At 47.5% G+C, this 25,530-nt stretch overlaps 1 protein-coding gene across 1 annotated transcript in view; it reads right to left on the bottom strand.

Annotated features, from left to right (window-relative positions):
• Nucleotides 1-18,008, bottom strand: part of PTPRU (protein tyrosine phosphatase, receptor type U) — a 563,689-nt gene extending 545,681 nt beyond the window's left edge. Inside the window, exon 1 of the mRNA XM_015423947.1 lies at nucleotides 17,963-18,008. Within this exon, the coding sequence (XP_015279433.1) occupies nucleotides 17,963-18,008 (46 nt within the window). The remainder of the gene's footprint in view (nucleotides 1-17,962) is intronic.
• Between the last annotated feature and the right edge of the window lie 7,522 nt (nucleotides 18,009-25,530).

Raw genomic sequence — 25,530 nt, 5'->3', positions numbered from 1 at the left:
TTTCCCCTTCACCATTTCCCCATTCAGAGATCCTATCCCCAGGCTGCTCTAAAGCCCCAGAAGGGAAAGGAGATAGATACAATCACAGGGAAATGACATGAGGAACTCTGCAGTCCCTGGTAAATTGTCCTCAGTCACCTGAGAAAGGAGGGCACGCTGCTTTGTAGCAGGAGCAGGTTTCTACAAACAGCTGTTCCCTGTTCAAGGAAGGCAAGCCGCTTCAATAAATCCTCTTTGACAGCCTCAAGACATTCAGATCTCCTTGGAGAGGTGGAGAGGGAATCTGGCTAAATCTTTAGCCCCAGGCTAAAGAGGCCCATTACAGTTCCACAGGCAAAAAGCTTTGCCCTGCAGCTTCAACAGTGACTGAAGACTTCTTCTTCCTCCCCATACAGAAAGAGCTTTGCATGTGAAGGTTCCAAGTGACAGTTGAACCTTAGAAGCACAGAGCTGGAAGGCACACACAAGGGTCATCTAGTCCAACCTCCTGCACAATCCAGGGAGTTCACGGCTACTTCCCCCCACTCTCTCAGTGAGCCCTGCTGTACGCCCAGAGGAAGGCCATAAACTTCCAGGATCCCTGGGCCAATCTGGCCTGGAGGAAAATTCCTTCCTGACCCCAAAGTGGCAATCAGCATTACCCTGGGCACGTAAGAAAGGGCCCCCGAGAGCCAAGCGCTGGCTCATTCCTTCCTGTCCTTCCCCCTTATTCTTCTGGACTCTGTCTTCTTCAAATGAGATCGCCCTCCATTTTTTTGCTTCTTTCCAGAATGCAAGTGGTATAATCGAACACCTGCAACAATTCTTCGGGTGGGTAGCTGTGTTGGTCTGCAGCAGAAGAGCCAGCCCTGGGTTCACTGGCACCTTAAAGTCCAACAAGACTTTCCAGGGTATCAGCTTCCGAGAGTCAAAGCTCCCTTTCTCTGATGCTCAAAAGCTTATGCTCTGAAAACACTTGTGGCCTTTAAGGTGCTCCTGGACTCAAATCCAGCCAGTAAACTCAAGTTTGTGAGCCTGTCAGCATCCGACATCAGAGGCCGGCAAGACAGGGTATGAAGATCCAGGCCTGGAAAAATCTGTTCTTGTTCCCCTTCATTTTCTTTATTTTTGCAACATCCATTTTATTTTATTTTTTTATTTATGGTGTTTACTTATATCCCGCCCTTCTCCCCAATGGAGACCCAAAGCGGCTGACATCATTCTCCTCTCCTCCATTTTATCCGCACCACAATCCTGTGAGGTAGGTCAGGCTGAGAGTGCGTGACTGGCCCAAGGACTGCCAGTAAGCTTCCATGGCAGAATGGGGATTCAAACCTGAGATTCCCATATCCTAGTCCAGTATTTTAACCCCTCCACCACACCTAATAGGGCCTGGTGAAGAGTTCTGATGAGGTCAAATGCTCACACAGCATTTGGTATCGTTGTGGTTAGTCCTCATAAAAGGTATTACATGGGTTTTGTCTCTTTCACAGCCAAGTGAGCCTCACCCTCATTTCTCAGCCAAAGTCACAGCAGTGGAGAACGGAACCCCAAGATTTCCATTGTGTGATTCTGTGCTTTATTTCAGGAGATCATTCTTCCAGCACATGTGCACGTGCACACTCATAGCCCCTCCTTAATCCACATTATCAACATGCACCCCACATTTACACAAATCCCTTCCATTAAGATCCAAATCAGGACAGGAGAGAACAGCTTCACTTCCATTACCTGAAAAGAGCCCACTTAAAAAAACCAAAAACTCTCGCCTGCACGCATCACTGACGGCTCAGCCGAGGGCCCAACAATAGCAAGGATGCAAATCCTTCCATTACCGTCTCTTTACAAACCCATTAGTGGCAATAGTGGATTACAGATGCGATTATCGGAGTTTAGTAATCCGGGAAGGAAAGAAAGCACATAAATATCTATTCAGAGACATAAACGCCAAGGCGGGCACATCAGGGAAGAGACAACACACCCAGCGGAGGCCAAAGCGTTCCATGTGAATGACAGCCACAACCCAATCCATGGGGATGTGTGGATGACAGAATGGCACGTCTCAGCAATTAACCTGCCGATCATGAAGAATCCTCAGTTCTAGACTCTGCCATTGACTGTGGGACACTTATGCACCGCCAGGGCTCTTGTTCACATCATATTTTATAGGAGCTAATGGAATTGCACTGTGAACAGCCCAGCACATAACTGTGTGCACACGCACCATTTGTCATGAATGCATATGCATTTCGGACATCTACTGGTCCACATGGACCCACTGCTGCCAGCTTAAGATATGCTCTGCAGTCGAAGTTCCCTTTAACATTCCTCTTGTTTTGCAGGCGATCCTGCTGAAAACCACAGACCAGTTGTAGTTTTCCACTTTCCCCCAGTAGATGCTCCTCCCAATACTGTCTCTCTGGCCAGCACAACAACTGACCCGCTGAGTGAAATGCAGCCATGTGCAGCAGCCCACTAACCCAGCGGCCTAAAAAATAATAATTGTGACTTTTCCTGGAATCAAGCAGATTTCAGTTCTCAAAGCATGAAATTGACTAGACTTATTACTATTAACTTCACTTGTAGACCAACTTTCTCACCAAGACTCACAGCAGATTAATAATAATCATGTGCTGTCAAGTCACAACCGACTGATAGCAACTCCAGGACCATGGGGTTTTCAAGGCAAGAAATTAGCAGAGGTGTTTTGCCATTGCCTGCCTCTGCACAGCAATATTGGTCTTGCTCAGGGTACTAATGGTGGCTGACCCGGCTTAGCTTCCAAACTTTGATAAGCTTGGGCTAGGCTGGGCTATTAGATTGCTATGAGATCCACTTAGGATGGAATACATTCTCTGGACTGAGGATGGGAAGCAAACTGTCAGCCGTGCCTGCTTGTCAGCAGACAAAAGCATATTCTGCTATTCTGCCTAGTACATGTGCAGTCTCCGAGGGAAAACTCTATGGTTTTCCCTTGTATGGCCGTGGCCCCGCCCCCAGCGTGCCCGGCGTTCCCCCTGCTCCCAGCGAAGATCGACTTGGCAACCCTACCCAGATTACAAAATACGAAAAGCAATTCCATCAGCAAGCAAAAACCGCCAATAAACAATGCGGCAGGACTAGGATTAGAAAGAATGGAAAACAACACAAAGAAAGGACAGTTCAAGGCATGACTTAACTTAATGAAGAAAGGGGGTGACAAAGGTGGAGCAGATTGGGTTACAGCACACACACACACACAAAGTGAGGAACCATTTTTTAAGGAATACATAGACATACATAAATACACAGAAAGGATGTGAGAGGGAGGAAGACAACTAGTTATATACTGGGCATTAGAAATGACACTGGAAAGTAAACAGTCCCCCCCCCCCTTTACAAATTCTATAGTTTCTTGCTGGGGAAATACAACTTCCCTGCAACAGAAAAAATCCCATAAGGAGAGACACCTGGACACCCCTGCATGAGCTACACTCCCTTGAGGGGAGGTATCAGGTTGTCCACCCATCACTAAATTCTTGGGTTATTTTGGCACAAAGACAATCCTCCAGTTTCCCATAGGCCTAGCATTACAGTGTGCCAGGGACAAACACAGGAGTGGACCATAGGAACATCATCACTCCAGTCGTGGCCTGTTTACACTGGCCCCCATTTTGTTTCTGGGCACAACTCAAAGTGTTGGTGTCAACCTGTAAAAAGCCCCCCATGTCTTAGGACCATCATTCCTGAAGGGTGGCCTAATCCCTTATGACTCTGCCCAACCACTACAGTCATCTTCAGAGGCCCTGTCTCAGGTACCCAAGATTCTGATATTACGTGAATGGCAATCCGGATAGGGCCTTCTTGGTCGTGGCACCAAAGCTCTGGACCTCTCTGGCCAAGGAGATTCCTCTGTCCCCCTCTGTTGCCATCTTCCACCAGTGGGTGAAGACCTTTTTTTTTTCCATCTGCCTTTCCCTCAGTGATCTCTCCTTCTTGCCCTTTGTTTTAATTGTTGTTTGTATGTTTTTGTATGTATTTTAATTCTAATCCCTTATGAACCTACCCAATCATTACAGTCATCTTCCAATGCCTTTTTTTTTTTTTGATGCCCTTGCCTTGAGATAAGGCAGATGGCAACATGGGGATAAGGGGGGGAGGGGGAGGAGGAGAAGCAGGAAAATAATTGGTTTTTATACCCCACTTTTCTCTACCTGAAGGAGTCTCAAAGCAGCTTACAGTTGCCTTCCCTTCCTCTCCCCCCAACAGTCACCTTGTGAGGCAGGTGGGGCTGAGAGAGCTCTGAGAGAAATGTGACTCGCCCAAGGTCACTCAGCAGGCTTCATGTGGAAGAATAAGGATTCAAACACTGTTCTCCAGATTAGAGTCCACCGCTCTTAACCACTACACCACGCTGGGAGAGGGCCTTCTCAGTCATTGCACCCAAGCTGTGGAAATCTTTGCCCAGAGACTTTGGTTTCTGTTCACCTTTCCCTCAGTGATCCCTCCTTCCTGCCCAATGTTTTAATTGTTGTTTGTAAGTCTTCGTATGTATTTTATTCTGGTTTTAAGTGTTTCAGTGGTGTGCTTTTGGGGAGGGGGATGATTTTAAAATGTGATTTTATTGTGTCTGTTTTGTTAGCTGCCTTGGTGACCCTTAATGAGGGCAGAAAGGCAGGGTATACTTTCTGGCAAACAAATAAATTAATCGATGCCCTCTTGGAACTACAGTAACACATAGCATGAAAATCCCTGCGAGACACAGCAACCCCAGCCTCTGAGGACCACTGCTGCTTCTTTATTTTATTTTCTTTACTTACATACAACATTTTTATTCTGCGTTTCAATCCAGACTGGCATGAAAAGCAGTTTGCAGCCAATTAAAGCTGCAATATAAAGAAGAAACTTGGTGATCTTCACACCATCGAACAAACAAAACAAAACTGCCGAGAGGCTTGGTGGTAAAGTGCAGTTCTTGTTGCTGCGGCTCAGTGAGGCATGCTTTAGGTACAAGAAGTCCAAGGTTCAGTCCCTGGCATCTCCAGTTAAATGATCCAGGAGAGGAGCTGTGGTTCAGTGGTAGAACAGGTTCAATCCCTTGTAGCATCTCTAGTTAAAGGACCAGGCTGTAGGTGATATGAAAGACCTCTACCTGAAACCCAGGAGAGCCACTGTCAGTCTGCGTAGACAGAACAGACCTTGATGGACCAACCGTCTGATTCAGTGCAAGGCCGTCTGATTCATGTGTGGTCTCAGGTAGCAATGACTGGGAAACACCTTCCCCCGCTTGCCAGCCGGAGGAAACAACACTGAATTAGACAGACCAACAATTTGGCTCAATACATGTCAGCTTCTTACGTTAAAAAAAAAATCAAATAAATACTAGAGAGCCAAAAACAAAACAAAAAGAAGAGGCCAGCCAATCAACTAATACCAAAAGCCACCAGAGCATCTAAAAGTCCAGAGGGATGATGTCACATAGGCTTGCCTAGGAAGGAAATGCCACAAACCTCGGTGCCATCACCCAAAAGGTCCAAGCATGGGGAGCCACTGAATGAGTCTCTGTCAGTGGAGGGACACAGGAGGGGAGGGGAAGGAGAAGGAGGAGAATAATAGCCTCTCCCCACAACAGGCACCATGTGAGGCAGGTGGGGCTGAGAGAGTTCTGCAAGAACTGTGACTAACCCAAGATCATCCAGCTGGTTTCAGGTGGAGGGGGGGGACTCAAACCCAGTTCTCCAGATTGGAGTCCGCTGCTCTTAACCACTACACCAAGCTGTGATTAAGAGGCATGACACCAAGAAGAAAAATGAAGAGTGCACTCTCTGCACACAAAGTTAATCCATTATGACAGATCCACATCCTACCCAGATCCACAGGTCCCCTTCAAACCTCCAGTAGGCAGTGGCTGTGGGTGTCCACCTTAGGGACTACCTATAAATTTTTAACCACACTCTTCCTCTAAGGAGCTCATACATAGGTCACCCTTTTTCTTCTTCTCTTCACAGCAACCTTATGAGGTAGGTTAGGCTGAAAGAGAGAGCAACTGGCCCAAGATCACCTAGCACGTTTCCGTGGCAGCATGGGGATACAAACCCAAGTCCCCCAGATTCTAGTCCAAGGCTCTAACCACTACACTGGGGCTGTATAATGCTCGCCTTCTCTTTGCCCAGCCCGGATCAATGGCAGCTTAAACGGCAAAGGACCTTTGATAGGGAAGCCGGTGACTTCATCTTCCAGCAATCCATCATTGCCTAGGAGTGCTCTTCAGTATTACGGCACCCTTTATTTATTATTTTGCTGCTGGGCTTCCATTCATAAATTTTACAGGCAGGAGTCACTGCTGAAATCAATTAAGTAGGATGCGGAGCAGAGGCGTAAAGATAGCTTTGGCTTGGGGGGGGGATAGATAGAGGATGCTTTGCTTAGAAGCAAAACAAACAATTTGCACAATCACACATCCTTAACTTCCCCACGCACGCACGCATGCGCACACACACACACACACACACACACACACACCTACCAAGGTAGGTTTTATTCATTAGAATGCGTAAGATAGGCTTCTTGTGGCTTCATCCATTTTGCCCCTCTGCAGCGAATACAGCTTGGTCTGCTCATGCAACAGAATGAGACTGCATCACCAGGGCGCTTTCACACACTAAATAACGCACTTTCGATGCACTTTGCGACTGGGATGTCAGTGAATGAATGGCAAAATCCACTTGGAGTCACTGAAGTGGATTGAAACTGCATTATTTAGCATGTGTGAAAGCACGCGCTGGCCACTGTGGTGCAGTAGCTACTGTGTCTAACTGGGATCAGGGGAATAATCCCTGTATCAACCATGAAGCCCATCGAGTGACCTGGTGCAAGTTACTCTCTCTCTGCCGGCTCTACTGCGCAGGTGTGTTGCATAGATGAAATGGAGGCAGAAAGGCTACCCCAAGCTCCTTGGAGGGAGGCTAGGATAATAATGCAGTCAATGTGTGGAGTGTACAGTTGCCAGCTCTGAGTTGAGAAATTCCTGGAGATTTGGGGGTGGAGCCTGGGGGGGTAGGTTTGGGGAGGGACCACAGCAAGGTCCAATCCTCCAAAGCAGCCATTTCTCCAGGGGAACTGATCTCTGTCATCTGAAGATCACTTGTAATTCCAGGAGCTCTCCAGGCCTCAACTGGCAACCCTAGCTGGGGTGGATGGATAACAGAGTCCTGAGATGGTAGAATGGACCCTTCAGAGAGCAGGTTCTTGGGGATGGGGTAGGCAGACTGATTACAGTAGCACAGTCTATCATCCAAATAAGTAAATCTAGGATGGGAAGGATTACAACTACAGCCAGTCGGGTGTGGATCCCACCTTCATTAGCGTATACACATGTACAAGATTTCCTCAGGTTCTAGATCAGAGCTCAGCAGAGCCTTTGATAATTAAAGAGACAACCAACATTCAAATTCAGAGCCAGAGATCAACAGAGAGCCAACATAAGGAAGTTCATTTGCAGAGTGGAAAATATACAACTTGAAACATTACTGATGACTGCCACGCACATAAAGTTTCTACAGCCCAAACACTGGCTGTTGATAATCCTTTATTAGGAAGTAGCATCCATAAAAGCGCACAATAAAGTTAGATAAATATAGATACACACACTGGGCATGATTCACACTTGGGTTACAGGCAGTGGCTTTCCCCTGTCATCTCCCTTTCTCTAAAGCATCTCTAAGAAGCTCTTTAGGTCCCACAGAAATCCTTGCTTGTTATTCCCTTAGCATGCTGAGAATTCTAGCATCCCACCTACCTCTCCGATAGTTCTTGACTTAACAGATTTAATTTGCCTTTGTTTATTTATTTTTTTAAAAAAAATTAAGACCCACATACTGGTTCAGAGCATCACTCAGCTCTGGAGCCCTAGGTTTTAGTCTTTCCCACTGGCCTTTAGAAGTCAGAGCTCTGAGCAGGGGGGAAACACCTCTTAATTCTAATGCACACAGACATAAATCCGTCCTCCTTGAACACCAGCATGCTACTTCCCTCCCATACCCTTCTTAGCCACCTATCCAGATAATAAAATGCTACTGAACACGTTGGAGTGCAATTATTCTGTTTCAAGTACAATCAGATTCATTGTAAGATTAAGCGTGCCATTCGACATTCTTGAAGAACAACAGAAAAAGCTTAAGGGGAAAAAATGTTCTGATCCATTTACTGACACACCCTGCTTCAGAAGTCAGTGAGGATACTATTGCAAAGTAAATGCAAGTAGCTTGCAGCAGGCAGAATTGAGCTTTTGGCAACATGCAGTCGAAGCAGGGGAAGTGGGGTGGAGGTCCATGGTATGCAGCTAGAGACGTCAAGAATGTCCCTATTTCCCCCTGTGAAACATCAAAGGGTATGAGATGATTGGATCCAGCAAAATAAAACATATTTTGTGCATCCTTAGGAGGGACTGGTATGCTGATTTGGCACTATCAAAGGCTACAAGCCACACAGGATCTGTGCAAGTTCCCCGCCAACCCTTTCTAACCCAGCAGGAAACTGGGAGGCTCATGAGGATCAAGACAAGAGGCCCCTTCTGCATGGTGCGCCACTATGCAAAAATCCATATAACTTTGCAACCAGAGCTTTGTTTGAACTCCAGGGCACTGGACGGACTGGGCAGACACTCAGAAGCAGGTCTGAGAAGTGCAGCCGTGGTGTACGTAAGGGACTAGGAGGCAGGCTCAGTTTGTTGCCCCGAGTGCCATTTGGGGAGCAATCAAAAGCACACAACTCACACCCAGCTGGGGCTTGTCCACGGGTGACTCACTATAGCCTCTTCAGCCTGCAGACATCACCCAGGTCCAAGGGGTTCCAGAGGTGCCTCCAGTAGAGTGGGAGGAGGCTACAGATCCTATAGGGTGTCAGCCTCCAGAGGGTAGCCAGAGATCTCCTGGGATTACAACTGATCTCAAGGTGACAGAGAACAGTTCACCTGGAGAAAATGGCTGCTTTGGAAGATGGACTCTATGGCATTATACCCCACTGAAGTTCCTCCCCTCCCCAAACCCCCCCATGATCTGGCTCCACCCCCCAAAATCTCCAGGTATTTCCCAACTCTGAGCTGGCAACCCTATGAGATCCCTCGTTCCAGGAGGATTTGGCTTGCTTCTGCAACAGAAGACATACCTGCTTGGGGCAGCATCTTATCATGAGTGAGCCATCCCTGTGGACAGATTCCAACAGTCCTGAAAGGAGGGCCAGAGATGGAATGGCAGAAGGGGGCATTCCCAGAACTGACTTAGGCAGAGGTTGTGGCTGCATGTGCCTTCTCTCTCACACACACACAAACTGGCAAGACAATTTCCCCTAGCCTACTTAGAAAACTTTGAGGAAAACAGGAGTTGTGGGAATCAGCTGAGATAAATCCAGTACCAGCTGTGTATGTCTTCTTCAGCAATTGTGGAAGGGTGCAAACTACCTCCCAAACGTGGGGTGTACCTAGGGTTGCCAGCTCTGGATTGGGAAATACTTGGAAATTTTAGGGGTGGGAGGTGGGGTTGGGGAGGGGAGGGACCTCAGTAGGGAACAATGCCAGAGTCCATCCTCTAAAGCAGCCATTTTTTTCCAGGAGAACAGATCTCTGATGGTTTGAGATTAAAGTCCTTTCCGCATTTGCCTGCCACTCCAGTTTTTCTCAGTGTTCGAGTTGAAGCCATTTAAGTCCACAGCAAAACAGCATCCAAATAACCCGGGGCAACAGCAGGCTGAAACCAGGCTGACCACTAAAGGGAGGTAATGTAATGCAGAGGGGGGGGGGGGTGGAATAAAAAGAAAGTTGAACTCAGTTCTTGTGCAGAATGGAAAAAAACGGATTAAAAAGGTTGAATTTAATTTTAGTGCAGAATTGCTTGGAAGACACCTCGTGAACATGGATTAAAAGGGGTGTGCAGAAAGGGCCTAACTGTAATACCGGGAGATCTCCAGGCTCCACCTGGAGGCTGGCAAACCTAAGTGTACCTCACAAACTACACCAATGGATTAAAAAAGAATCATGACTTAGGTATGCTGAAGAGAACATTATCAGAGAGCTGTCAAGATGGCGATCTATAATATATAGAGAACTCAGGGAGGGAAGGCACTAGGAACTTGCTATGAGGTACATGTGGCCTGCTACAAGTCACCTCTGAGGGAACAGGATTTGGGTGGCAGTTCACTGCCTTGAGCTCTAGAACATTCCATGGCTGCTGCTAGGCAAGCGCAGAACCCATCTGCAAGACTGCACAGGAATCATAAAGAAGAACCTACAGACCACTGGATGACTTCCTTTTGCCACAAGACAGTGTTGAATTCACTGTTACACTACCTGACCACCATTTCTTCTCTGGCTGCTTTGTGTATACTCTGGCAGGTCCTGTTTGGGGTGGGGAGAAAGACATAGCTCCAGATATTTAGCCCTGGACAGAGACGGGTAACTCATTTCTGGCCTAACTTCTCCTTATATCCTCTGTTGCCTTTACTTATACTTCCTAGATCTTAAATGAGAGCTTTTAGGCATTTTCAGCTCACTTTTCAAAATGTGCTTTAAAAGCATAAGGCAAAAAAAATAATAAAAAAGACAGAGCCAGAGTCGTTATTCACACAGACGATCCTCATTAATACATGAATGAAATCTCAGCAGGTCTTCTAATTACAGCACCCACCGTTCCAGCTACATCTGGAAAGGTGGCTGACCCTATTAATATTCAAACCAAACCCTGCGCTTCTAGTGCTCTAGGAAGCTGAAGCAGAGTACCACCAAAACAGTCTCTCCCTCCCTTCCTTTCCTTTTCCCTTCCACCTCCCCAGCAAGGTCGCTGGCCTCTTTGCATGGGGCCTTTGTTTCAGAATCCTTCCTGACCAATCTTCCTAGCAGGTGGCCAGGCCTTCTGTTCCTGCTAATTTTATTTAAGGAAACTTGGGGGGTTGGGGAGAGAGAGCCATTTTCAATGATATTCCAATTAAGACCAAACTGTCCTGGAAAGTTCGTAAAGATGACAACTCATTAGAAGCGAAGTTATGCTGGGATGGGAAATACTGCTATAGACCACAATAGAAAAGGAGGCTTGCTGTTAACTTTGAAGGTTCAGAGAAATGTCGTGGAAGAATCAGTCGCCTGTCATGTTTATAATAACAATTTTTTAAAAAATCTGAAACATGTTTTGCAGTAAGTTTCGGAGAGTAGCCTTGTTGGTCTGCAGTAGAACCGTCACATTTGAGTTCAGTAGCACCTTCGAGGTGAACAAGAGCTTCAGGGTGTAATCTTTCGAGAGTCTAAGCTTAGGAATAGGCACGGTCTGGACCATGGACCAAATTTCATCACGGACCAGGGCCCAGTCTATGATTCATTTGCCTAGTTTTCACATTTTCAGTGGACCACCCATGGACCACCATGGGTTTTGTGGAGGTACGTTCGGTCCATGCGAGCAGTTTGGTCCATCCGAGACATTAAGTGTCAAGGCAACCGGAGGGATGGACTTCTACAGCCCTTCTACAGCCCTGGAAACACCAATACTGGGAAAATTAAAAACCAATATTGGTTTTTAATTTCCCCAGTAGGTCTAGAACTTCATCTCTGGTCACCTCAATCTGACTATGGGATCACAATGAACCTGTGCACAGAACGAACTCCCACTGGCTGCTTGAAAATCTGCAAGTGATTCCCATCTGACTCCCAAGTCCAGGCAGGGCTGTCAACTCTAAAACTGTTACCCCCTCCCCCAGTCCTTTTAATATCAGCTTGATCTGCAAAATTTGCGACCCTCATAGATAAACTTCTGTTTACCTCAGCGTGTCCTGATGTCTGAAGGCAGCCCACTGCCTTCATTTTCAGCCCAAACACAGGCTATTCAGTGGCCATGTTCCTCTACATCCCTGTTCTGCAGAGGGGACTCCCAAGTAAACAGATTCAGTTTTGCAAAATAAAAGCAAGGGGAAATGGACTAGGTTCAAATGCCTACTCTGACATGGAAGCTTACTTGCATGAGTCACGATCCCTCAACCTAACATACCCCACAGAGTTAATGTTGTGCGGATACGGTGGAGACAGGGAAAACAAGCTGCTTTGGGTCTCCACTGGGAAGAAAGACAGGGTCTAAGGATCTAAACAAATAAAATATCACCCATTTTGAAAAACTGATTGTAAATCTGATATCCTTTTAGTTCTTCCAGTCAGCTCACTGAGTGCCAGTACATGTGTCATGTTAGCCAGCCATAGAGGGTAAGAAAGGCAGCACAGAAAGCTTGCCATTCACCAGACAATACATTCTTTTACACTGCAACCATAAGGACTAGTGTTTCCAGGCTTGTAGTGATCTGGGAGACCTGGGTGACTTTGGGCCAGTCACACCCTCTCAGCCTAACCTACCTCACAGGGTTATTGCGGGGATAAAATGGAGGAGAGGAGAAGGATGCAAGCCGCTTTGGATCCCCATCAAGGAGAAAGGCAAAGTATAAATGAATTAAATAAAAAATGACTTCAATATTAAAGAGAGTTAAAAAGTCACATAAGTGTGATGCAAAGAACACCCTGCAAGCTCTGTCAAGTCCCACAAACGAGGGGTTTAATTTGAACATGCAACAAGGATCACTACCCAAGAAACAGTGTGGTGCAATGGTTAGAGTGTTAGACTAGGATCTGGGAGGTGGGAGGTGGTGGAGGAAAGTGCAAGCAAGTCACAGCTGACTTATGGTGACCTTGTAGGGTTTTCAAGGCAAGAGACCTTGAGAGGTGGTTTGCATTGGCTGCCTCTGCGTCACAACCCTGGTATTCCTTGGAGGTTTCCCATCCAAATACTGGCCAGGGTCAACCCACTTCTGAGATCTGGTGAGACCAGGGTAGTCTGGGCCATCCAGCTCAAGAAGACCCAGGCTCTACCATGGAAGCTTGCAGGATTGTTGTGAAGACTGAAACTGAGGAGAGGAGGACAGTGTAAGCTGCTTAGATCCCCACTGGGAAGAAAGATGGGGCATCAGCCAAATAAATAAAATCCCACTGGAGTGAATCTTTTGGTCTCTGTGGAAAGATACAGAAAACCATTCAAGGATGAATCAGTAATCCCATGTTTTATGATCTTTTTCAATCCTGACACCAGGCCAAAGTCACACACACATATACACACCCCTCATCTGTATCTCTAACCCATATCCTAGTACCATTAGCTTAGGAACCTCCAGCTAAAACTCCGCCCCCAGCCCCAGGAACATCACTGCAGAAATGGGTGTGTGTGTTTATTTTAGCAAATCCATCATCTCCGGGAGCCTTTCAGACTTGGCTGGTTTCCCCCACTGCCTCCCTTGGAAGCATGAAACACGTCCCATGGAAACAGCATTTCATTTCCTGTTTGGGCTGTGGGAACTGTCCACAAAAAGAGAGGCGCTCGGAGGAACAATTACACATGGGTTAATACCCAGGTTAACAGAGGAAGAGACCGCTGTGCCGGTGCCACACAGCAGTAGATGCACAGCCAGGATTTTTAATAGGTTACGTTTTCAACCTGCCCTTCCCTCTGAAGGGTTCAAAGTAGGGAACAGACAATGGTTGCACCACAAACGAGGGTGTGTTTTAGGAAAGCAGAGAGATTACGGTACTGGAAAGATCCATATTCAGATCTCTGCTCTGCTAGGAAACTTGCCAGCAGGGCAATTGTAAGCAGAGTTATACCCTATTGACTTCAAAGATGCATTGTGGGTGACCACGGGTCAGTCAGCCACTCTCCCAATCTCACCTACCTCATGAGGGCGTTGTGAAGATAAAAGTAGCAAGGGAGAACCTCATACACTGCTCTGAACTCTTTGCAGGAAGAGCAAGGTTTAAGAACTAGTAGACCGAGTTGTACCCTTCTAAGTCCATTGATTTCTCTCTCTCTCTCTGTGGTATATTTGTATTGTGTGTGCGTGTCTGTGCCTGGAAGTCATGGTGACCTTTGGCAACTCCCACTGGGGCATGGAGGATCTTCAGAGAAGTGGCCTGATAGCCTGCCTCTGCCTCCAGGCCCTGGTATTCTTTGGAGGTCTCCCATCCAAATACTTGCCAGGGTCAGCCCTGCTTAGCTTCCAAGAGCTGATGAGATCGGGCTTGCCTGGGCTATCCCGGTCAGGGCACCCTTCTAAGTCCATTGATTTCAATGCACTTACATGGCTGTAACTATGCTTAAGGTGGCACTTGAGAGCCAGTGTGGTGTTGTGGTTAGGATCTGTGAGACCCAGGTTCGAATCCCAGCTCCGCCATGGAAGCTTTCTGAATGATGTTGGGCCACTCACATGCTCTCAATCTAATCTAACCCACAGGGTTGTTGTGGGGATAAAATATATGAGAGGAGAACAATGTAAACCACTTGGAGTTTCCACTGGAGAGAAACTCAGGGTATAAATGAATTAATTAATCAAATAAATAAGTTATATCTTTCCATTCTCCTTCTGCCCTCACAACAACCCTGTAAGACAGGTGAGGCTAAGATATAACAATTGGCCCAAGATGTTTCATGGCTCAGCAGAAAAGGATGCATTTAACTAGCCGGATTAAGACAACAAAGTAAGCAGCACATAGGGAACAATTGTAGAAACAGATGCTCCCCATAAGATACATACAACAGAAGCACTAAAGTCTCAAACATCAATAAAAAAGGCTTTGGTGCATAAAAAGAGCTTGTGCATCACTCCAAAAAACGAGGAGGGGGGACATCCTTATCGCAGCCCACTCTTGAAAAAGGTTAACACAGCCTTAAACGTTTTTCATGCGCTTATCGCTCAGCCTGTTTTGAGCAGATCAGAATAGGATGATATGGTATGAATAGGAAAAACCCTCCCTAAAATCACATCAGCCAAAACCAATCACCAAAGGCCTGTGAGAATAAGAACAATCTAAAGTTGCATAGAAGACCCCAAGACCCCTAAGACAGTATCTTGGTGTGCGCGCTTGCGTCAACAGTGTGCAGCTAAGCAGCATGAGAGCAGGAGGGAATTTGGGTCTAAGATGACTTCCTCCTGAGCAAACAGGCACTTCATTTCTTAATGGCGCACCTTAGAGATTGCCGGGGTGGGGGCAATAGCATCATCTCATCACACAAAGGTTGATGCACTAGTCCCATATGCCGCTCTTAACTTAAACTGGAGAGAGACAAGTGATTTTTCACAGAGGACAATTTGACAGAGAGATCAGTGCTTGTGATGCAGGTACTCAGCTCCTTTGTACACCTGGTAGGCAAATGCTGGGACCCTTCCAAAGCTCTCTGACCAGAAGATGGTTTTCAAAGGGGACTCAACAGATCTAACAGAGGTCCATCAGTGGTTATTAGACACAGTGACTAAAGCGAACCTCCATGTCCAGAGGCAGTAAACCTCCGAATATCAGGGCTTGGAGGCAACACAGGGAGACCTCTGAGCCCTGTTTGTCAGCCTTCCAGGGCAAACTGGTTGGCCACTGTGGGAAACAGGATGCTGGGCCAGATGGACCACTGGTCTGATGCAGCAGTGCTCTTTTTATGTAAGTTGCAGCAGGATAGAAAAAGAAGTGTGTGTGTGTGTGTGTGTGTGTGTGTGTCCAACCTAAGAAAGCAAAACATTTCTCAAACTAAATTCAACCCTCTTAAAAACTACAGCCCAAATGAACATATTTTAAAAATGGAAAATGAATACAATGGAGAAAAACCGAAACAACACTTTCTGTTTTCAACTAGCAAGGCAAACATAGCAAAAAAAAAACATTGGGAGGATCATTAGTTTTCCTTTGAACCAGATCCCACCTCGATTGCAAAACCTCCCTGCTCTTTCAGCCAGATGTCACCGCCAGGAAAAGGCTAGGCACATATAAGCCTGCCCGTCCCCAACAGCACGCCAGAGTCACGCGCTCCATCTGGATCAACTCTCCCCTGCCACAGCCCGTAATGAGAAGCAGAACGGGATCCCAATCCTCCCCAGCGCTGGATGCCTTACGGAATGGGTGGCCATGCAAACAGGTCGACACTTTTGCACCAAGGGACTCATCCTGTCTGCATTCCAGCTTTGGTCACCGGATACATGACTTTTCATCCCTCTTCTCTTTCTACGGCAGGCAGAGAGGGAGAGTTGTACATCAGATGTTGACCCAAGGGGAACTGCCAAAGACAAACCTTTCCAAACACAGGGATAAGGAGAGGGAAGCAAAGGGGTTCCCCCCCCAAGAGAAAACCACTTTTGGGGTGGTCAAGCACCACTTCCCTCTAGCCACCTTTCACAAATGCAACGGTTTGTGAGCCACAAAGAAAAGCAAACCTCTCTTTGGAGAACTCTTACCAGGAAGCCTTGCAAAGTAAATGGCATTTTTAAAATGCGGTGAATCCACGAATGGGGGAAATGCCCATCCCCCCATTTGTATTTGCAAGCAATATGTTCTAAAAGACTTCACACAAGCCATGTTGCTTTTGGACTACTGGACGCCGTCACAATGGGAAACAGTTAAACCGGAGTGCCATTCAAATTATTATCCTTCCACTTTTTTTTTTTTTTTTAAAGACCTCCTTTTCAGCCTCCTTGTTCTTTGGGTGATATTTTTGGGTCTCAAAAGAGAACATTCCCAGGATCCAGGGAAACACTGAATGGGAATTCAGTGATGAATGACAACACAACACAATTATAGTGAATACAACCTGGCTCCTAGGGAAAGGATGTGACATAAATCTGACATTTCAAAGACCTTTGTTAACCACCACCCCAGACCACCAGGGAAAGAAAACGGAGTCTCTGTTTTTGAGAACCTCAAGGTACACCCACCCTAACTTTCTCTAGTCACCTAGGTGGGTCGCTTCCTCCCTTTGGGCTGAAGAAGGTAGAAAGTTGGTAGCGTTCATGCTGTGGGAAACTATTCTCTTCTGGGGAGAGTTCAACAAGCAGATCTAGCTTCCCCACGATCACCCCCAATTCTGATAACTCCCTTCACCCCAGCTCCCAAATGCCAAGGGCAGACAAGACTCCAACAAGATGCTCAAAGGGCACCCAATGGTATGAGACCCTCCAGGTCAGCTTAATCTACCGGTAGCCCAGGCGAAACATTAGGGGAAGCAGAGGAAAGGGGGGGAGCCATTGAAAAATAGCATAACAACCCAAGAATTGCGTCCCAGGTGCTCTGGCAATGTGGCAGAGGGTGCCCCATTAGGACCCATGTGTTGCATTAGGACAGCCTGATAACAGACTCCAGAAGTACCAAGAAGTACATCACTGGACCAGGACAGGCAGAATTCATCCTTTGGTGAGGGGGGAAGAATCAGGGTCAAAACTTCTGCTAGGTACTGGCATCTCTGGTTCGGCCAGGTCCCCCAGTCCTTCCTTGGGAACTGTTTCCCAGCCTTCGGGAGCACTGACCCCCCACCCCCACCCACACACACACCCTGCTTCTTCCTCAAAGCCAAAACACAGGAACCAACCCAACCAGAGAGGGGAAATCTAGACTGCCTGGAAGATCTCTGCAGTCCTCTTAGAGAGCCGGGCGAGTCAACCCAAAGAGGCATTTGCGGGCAGAGGAAGGGTCGCCCTTCTGTGGTTTCGAGAACATTTCCCATTGCTCAATCCGTCCCCCGTCTAATCCAGCAGTTCTCTCCTTCTGCAAACCTCAAACCGTTCGCAAACTTTTGTGTCTCTCCATCTTTTTCTCACACACCCCCTCCAGCCGCCGCAGCGACAGCAGGGGAGAGCAAAACACCCTCCCCTCTCCCGACTCCACCCCCCCCCCAAAAAAAAAATCCACGCCAGCCAAACCCGGAGCCTGCAATGCCCACCCGACGGTTGCGCCTCCCGGGCTTGGCTCCTCTTCTCCCAGAAGTTCCAGGCAAGGAAGCGGAGCGGAAGGAAGGAAGGAAGCGGCGGCGAATTGTACGGAAATAAAAGGAGAGCGAGAAGGCGCCCGCACTTTCCCCCCCAAAATGCGCCCGCATGCAACCTCCAATCCATAGGGCCGTCCCATGCTTTCGGTTGGGGAAGGGGAAGGGGGGGGGTCTGGTTGGCTCTGAGTCCTGACCTGTCGGCGTTTCGGTTTCCAGGGAGCAGATCTGGAAGGTGAGCATGAAGATCAAAGCCCGGGCGTTGGGCATGTTGCAAGGAGCACGGCGAGCCCAGCCAGAGCACACAGAGATGACGTGTAGCGTGCGGGGGGGGGGGCTCGTTGGCTTCCTCCTGTCCCCGCTCGCGCCGAAGAAAAGCTCACAGGCGCCGAGGAAAGTTGCCCGGCCGAGCCATGGAGTCGCTTCCTCTTCCCTGGGAGCGGCGGCGGCTCCAGTCGAAAGCGCAGCGAGCCCGATCGGGACTGAAACACTCGGCGAGGAAAGCAGCACCGAACTGACGTCAGGCTGCCAGCGAAGGAGAGAGAAGAGAGAGAGAGAGAGAGAGAGAGAGAAAGGGGGTAAAGCGGCTCCGGCCGAGCAAAAGGAGGTGGAAGACGGGATTGGGAAGGCAGAGGCTGCCTCCTGCCGGTGGAAGGGGGGAAGAGCGAGCCGGCGAGGCCGGTGGACAGTGGCGAGCCGAAAGCAGAGGGGGACTCCCGTCGAAGGCCATCGCAAGCAACGGATTTTAGACTGAACTGGTTGCCCTTAGGATTGCTCTGCGGAGTTTCTCCAGGCTCAGTTGCAATGCAGGTAAAAAGGTTGTCCACAATAGGCCAGGAGGAAAACGTTTGGGGCACCACAATTTAAGATGGATCTAGACAAGCTGGAACGTGTCCAGAGGAGGGCAACGAAGATTGGGAGCGGTCCCGAGACCAAGTCCGATGAGGAAAGGATGAAGGGGCTGGGTATGTTTAGCCTGGGGAGGAGACGACTGAGAGCTGATGTGGTAACCCTCTTCAAGTACTTGAAGGGCTGTCATATAGAGGATGGTGCGAAGTTGTTTTCTGTTGCCCTAGAGGGTCAGACCAGAACCAACAGGTTGAAATTAAATCAGAAGACTTTTCAGCTAAACATTAGGAAGAAATTGCTGACAGTGGAACAGGCTTCCTTGGGAGGCGGTGGGCTCTCCTTCTTTGGATGTTTTTAAGCAGAGGCTAGATGGCCATCTGACAGCAATGCTGATTCTGTGCACTTAGGCAGATCATGAGAGGGAGGGCAGGAAGGGTTGCCTCAGGGCTTAGTTCTCCTGGCCTTTTCTTACATGCCCAGGGAAATGCCAGTCTCCCTTTTGGAGTCAGGAAGCAACTTTTTCCAGGCCAGTTTGGCCAAGGATCCTGGAGAGGGGGTTTGCCATCTTCTGGGTGTGGCTCAGGGGTCACTGAGGGAGGGGGTAGTTGTGAATTTCCTGCATTGTATAGTGGAGTGGACTAGATGACCCTTGAGGTCCCTTTCAATTCTGTGTCCTGCCTTTTGAATAATAGCTTAATGTTATTTACTGGGGGATGTTACTGACCAGCACCATGGAAGCTTCAGCTATCCCTTTCCACACACATTAAGCCTGAGGGGGGGGGGGAAATTCTCCAGGCCTGTTGGCAAAAATTCTCCAGGCCTATATATCCATGTGCAATCCTAGGCATTGTGAGCTCTGGAAGGCAATGGATTTAAACTGCACAGGATTGCACTGTGCAGTTCTAGGCAATTACTCCAGTCTCAGTTCCAGGGCAAGTGCAATCCTAAACAGAATGACTTTCAGTGGGCTTAAACTGGGGTCATTCTACCTAGGATTGCACATGCACTGAGCAACTTGAGTGACTCCGTGGCCTCATTTCCTTGCACATGTGAACCTCATTTCCTTGCACAATTCTATCACTTTGCTTTGCTACCTGTTTACAGCAAACCCAAAGGCCTGGTTCATGCGTGGGGGGGGGAATATGTGGTGGAAATGAGGCAATAGGATGGACTGCACCATTTCAGACAATGGGGGGGGGTTGGAATGTTCCTTTGCTTAAAAGAAACTCTGCAATTAAAAAAACTAGCCCTGCCGGGAGGAAAGATTCTATTCCCCTTTCTTGTTGTCTGCACCAGTTTTCTATTTGCAGGGAGTCTATGCAGGAGAGTGTTTAGGGTTGCCAGCCTCCAGATGGGGGCTGGAGATCACCTGGTTTTAGAACAGAACTCCAGACAACAGTGATCAGTTTCCCTGGAGAAAATGGCTGCTTAGGGATTATACCTGAATGAGGTCCCTCCCCACCCCCTGCCCTTCCTAAGGCTCCACCCCAAAATCTCCAGGTATGTCCCAACCAGGAGCTGGCAATCCTTAGAGTATTCCAACTTGTGATCCTCCACCTGCAAAGAGCTATTCAGTACAGCTTTTTTAATGTATACTTTATTCAAATTATTAAATGTATATAATTGTTGCTGTTGCATTGTTTTTTGTTACATGGTTTTCTAATTTTGTAACCCCGTTTTTTCACATTTGACTGTTGTGTGCATGCTAATGTTTTCATTGCATCATTTTCTAATTTTATTATCCAGTTGTGTTGCATTGTTTACTTGATGTATCACATGGCTTTTACTGTAATTTTAAAAGAACTGTAATCCACCTTGAACTTTTGAGAGAAAGGAAGACTATAAATAAATACAGTAATAAATACAGTAAAGACAAACAGGATTATGAACAGAGAGCCACGCTGGGTTATGACTAGGGTTCCCAAATTCCGCCCCTGCCCCCAACAGGTCCTTCTCATCCCTGCTCAGATGGGCTGTGGAAGAAAATAAAAGAGAAAACAGAGAGTGACAGCCAGCCATCCCAGTGTGCTGATGTCACTTCCCATGCAACCGGAAGTGACATCAGTGTATCACCAGGACATTCCGGCATTTGGGCAAAACTAATCCCTAGTGATGTACTGCTGTCACTTCCTGTCATGTGGGAAGTGACATCAGCATGTCTCCAGAAACGTCAGCACATCACCAGTGAGGGCCACCAGTTGGGCTATATAGCTGGATAAATAAATTTACCTGTGTGATGTATTTTTGCCCTGACCTGAAGTGGATGTAATGTATCTTTGCCCTGGATGGCCCAAGCTAGCCCAATCTCATCAAATCTCAGAATCTGACCAGGGTCAGCCCTGATTAGTACTGATGGGAGACCAGCAAGGAAGTCAGATGCAGGGAATGGCAAACAACTCTGTTAATCTCTTATAACATAAGAGAAGCCATGTAGGATCAGGCCAAAGGCCCATCCAGTCCGACACTCTGTATCACACAGTAGCCAAAACCCAGGTGCCATCAGGACACCCACCAGCGGGGCCAGAACTCCAGAAGCCCTCCCAGTGCTGCCCCCCAAGCACCAAGAATAGAGACTATCACTGCCCCCAGACATAGTGTTCCATCTATACCTTGCAGCTAATAGCCACTGATGGACCTCTGCTTCATATTTATCTAATTGCCCCTTGAAGCTGTCTATAATTGTAGCTGCCCCCACTTCCTGCAGCAGTGAATTCCACTCTTACTCTTTGGGTGAAGAAGTACTTCTTTTATCCGTTCTAAGCTTACTGCACATTAATTTCATTGAGTGTCCACGAGTTCTTGTATTGTGAGGAAGGGAGAAAAGTACTTCTTTCTCTGCCTTCTCTATCCCATGCATAATTTTGTAAACCACTATCATGTCACCCTTCAATCATAGTTTCTCCAAGCCAAAGAGCCCTGACCTCTTTCACCTTTCTTCATAGGGATGGTGTTCCATCCCCTTAATCATTTTAGTTGCCCTTTTCTGCACTTTTCCCAATGCTATAGTATCTTTGTTTGAGATACAGTGACCAGAACTATACACAGTATTCCAAATGAGGACACGACAATGAATTATACAGGGGCATTATGATACTGGCTGATTTGTTTTCAGTCCCTTTCCTAATAATCCCCAGCATAGCATTTGCTGTTTTTATTGCTGTCGCATACTGAGTCAACATCTGCAGTGAGTTATGTACCATGACTCCAAGATTTTTCCTGGTCAGTTACTGCCAGTTTGGACCCCATCAACATATATTTATAGGTAGGATTCTTGGCTCCAATTTGCATTAATTTGCACTTGCCCACTTTGAGCCTCATTTGCCACATTGATGCCCACTCATTCAGCCTTGACAGATCCCTCTGGAGCACCTCACAGTGCTCCCTGGTTCTCACCGCCCTGAACAACTTAGTGTCATCTGCAAACTCAGCCACTTCACTGCTTACTCCCAACTCCAAATCATTAATGAACAAGTTAAAAAGCACAGGACCAGTACCAAGCCCTGCAATACCCCACTGCTTAACATCCTCCACTGTGAAAACTGTCCATTTATACTTACTCTCTGTTTCCTGTTAATTAGCCAGTTTTTAATCCACAAGAGAACTTGTCCTCTTATCCCATGGCTGCTGATTTTACTTAGGAGCCTTTGATGAGGAACTTTATCAAAAGCTTTCTGGAAGTCTAGGTAAACAACATCTACTGGGTCACCCTTGTCCACATTTTTGTTCATCCCCTCAAAGAACTCTAAAAGGTTAGTGGGACAAGATCTTCTCTTACAAAATCTATGCTGATTCTTCCTCAATAGCTTTTGTTCATCAATGTGCCTACTAATTCTATGTTTAATAATGGATTCCACCAGGGCTTTTTTTGTAGAAAAAGCCCAGCAGGAACTCATTAGCATAATAGGCCACACCCAACAGCAGAAACTCATTAGTACATTAGGCAACACCGTGACAGCGCATCTTATTATCATATTAGGCCACACCTCCATGCCTTCCCTTGGCTTGCTGGGGTGCCCCACGGCTGCGGGGCGCCTGGGGAAGCCGGCCCTTGGAAAGGCCGGAGAAGGCACAGGGAGGCATTTAAATGCATCCCTGATCCTTCCACACACACCCGCCCCCCGCTTTGGAGTCGCCGGGGGGAGGTCCGCTCTCCAGGCATTCCTTCTGTAACCACGCACACAGAAGTTTTGGCTGTAGTGGGTGCGGCCAACTCTGAAGCCAGCCGGAACTCCGTTCCTGTGCGTTCCTGCCCCAAAATAGCCCTGGATTCCACCAACTTACCCGGTATCGATGTTAGATTGACTGGTCTGTAATTTCCCAGATCTCCTCTGGAACCTTTTTAAAAGATGTGGGTTACATTAGCTATCTCCGGACCTCAGGAACGGAGGCAGAGTTTAGTGATAGATTGCATATTTTTGTCAGCTTAGAGGGAAGCATTGGGTATGGCTGGCCTAAAACCATCCAGTGAGCTTCATGTCATTGTTGTGGGAATTTGAACCCAGGTCTCCCAGGTCCTAGTCCAGCACTCTGCATGGATTTAACTTTATGCCTGGAACACAGAAGATCAGGCACCGAGTGGGTAGTTGAGGGAAGAGCCTTCTGTAAACAGAAACGCCTGTAGTAGAGACCCTTTCTCTAACAATCCCACCTCCCTTCCAAAAGTACACAGAGAAGGATCATCTAAAATATCACCCTGAGTTCTATATGACCAGCAGTGCCATCCTAAGCAGAGTTACACCTAAGGTTGCCAACATTCAGGTGAGGCCTGGAGTTCTCCAGGAATTGTAACTGATCTCCAGACTACAGAGTCCTCTGGGAAAAGCAACAGCTTTGGAGACTGGACTCTTTGGTATCCCGTCCCTGCTGAGCTCCCTCCCCAGACTCCACCTTCCCTGAGCACCACGCCCAAATCTCCAGGAATTTCCCCACCAGGAGCTGGCAGATCTGAAGTTGATGGGCTAGAAGGGCATAATTTTGCTTCAGATGGCACTGTAAATGGGCCTTTAAATATCCCGGCCCCAGTATAAAAACAGTGCAGATAAAAGGGTTTGTTGCTTTATGAAAAAGCCCTCAGGGATCATTCATTAAAGACAACCAAAGCCAGCAAAAGATTTAAAATTGGGAAGTCAATACGGAGAGGAAGAATCTGAGGTGACAAACTGACCCTATCTGTATAATCCAACTTGTTTTCTCTTGTTTGGCATGCATGCTGTACTGTCATTAGGGGATTTAGGAGGGTTGCCAACAGGCCTAAAGAAAAGATACCATGTCCATTTAACAGAGGTTTAGTGGGTACTTACCAGGTGATGCAGTTTACCTTGCTGTTTTTTAATCAAGTTTTCTCCCACTGCTGCTTGGAACAGCAGCAGACAGCTGAGCTGGCCAGCAGGAGGCCTACCCCTGTATCTGAAGGCCTAGCAAGCCTGCTCCAAACTTGTGGGTAAGGTAATCTGAGAGCCCAAGGTCACCCCACAAGCTTCCAAGGCCAGAGTTGGGGTTCCAACCTGGGCCTCCCAGATCCAGCACTCTGTACTAGACCCTGTTGGCTCTGTGGTCCATCCAAGATGAAGAAGAAAAGATTGGATTTATACCCCGCTCTTCACTTCCTGAAGGAGTCTCAGAGTGGCTTACAATCTCCTTTCCCTTCCCCTCCCCACAACAGTAGGTGGGGCTGAGAGAGCTCTGAGAGAACTGCTCTTGACAGCTCTGGGAGAACTGTGGCTTACCCAAGGTTACCCAGCTGGCTTCAAGTGGAGGAGAGGGGAATCAAACCTAGTTCCCTGGATTAGAGTCCACGCTCCTAGCCACAACACCAAACTGACTCTCTGTGGTGGAATTCAGCACAAGAGACCTCCATGCTGTGCCAGACTATGGTTAGAGTGTTGGGCTAGGATCTGGGGGACCCAAGTTCAAATCCCTGCTTTGCCATGGAAGCTAGCCAGGTCACCAATACTCAGCCTACCCTATGTCCCAGGGTACAGACAAAATGGAGGAGAGCAGAATGATGTTGAGCTGCTTTGGTTTCCCGTTGGGAGAAAGGTGGGGTATGAAGGAAACAAATAAGTAAATAAATAAATAATCTATGGTAGGGGTCCTCAACCTTTTTTGAGCCTATGGGCCACCTTTGGAATTCTGACACAGTATGGTGGGCAAGGGCACAAAATGGCCACCACAGCAGGGCAGCCACAAAATGGCTGCTGCAGTTTATCTTCAGTCACACAGTGAAAAAAAATCCTTGTGCTGTGATAGTAGCTGCTGCCAAAGCAACATTTTTTAAATCATCTTGGGTCATCTTGGCCTGGGCCCCACTCTGCCCTGCCCTGCTCGAAAACGGTCCTTTACATTGCCATACAGGACTCTGCTGAGTGGCCTCACTCTGGTGATACCAAAGACTTGGCTGAAGTCTAGCTCCAGGTATGGCTCTGTAGGGCACAATGTGGGAATGGAATATTTCATTAGTGTCTTCCAGGCTGATCTCCATTTGGAAGACAGCATCACCCAAACAGCTGAATGGCCGTCCCAGCTATGGTTGTGGCATGGGGTCCTTCTGCTTGGATCCCTCGCCCCCCTCCCTTCCCTCTTTTCTTCTTCAAAGATGAGTGTGTCACTTTAAATCCTTTTTTCTTTTCTCCAGTTTTGTAGGTTTCATGGTTTCTCATGGTCCAATCACAAATAAGGCTGCATGCAGCCATAGGGAGAGGATTCTCCACTTTGCATTCATGGCTAGTGTGACTGCAGAGGCATTCATTCGCATTGCTAGTGGAGAATCCACACAAAAGGTTTTTGCAAACTTTCACTGCCTTTTTTGCACTCTAATATTACCAATTTTTGAAAACAATGACTGAATTTATGTAGCATGTCCAGAAGCATAGAAAATCCATGTGTTGCTCTCTTCAACCAAAATGGTGAGTATGCA

Source organism: Gekko japonicus, unplaced genomic scaffold (assembly GCF_001447785.1).
Source record: "Gekko japonicus isolate JY-2015 unplaced genomic scaffold, Gekko_japonicus_V1.1 scaffold344, whole genome shotgun sequence".
Classification (NCBI taxonomy): Eukaryota; Metazoa; Chordata; class Lepidosauria; order Squamata; family Gekkonidae; genus Gekko; species Gekko japonicus.
Note: the sequence above shows the minus strand (reverse complement) of the source record. Positions and strands in the feature narration are given on the sequence as shown.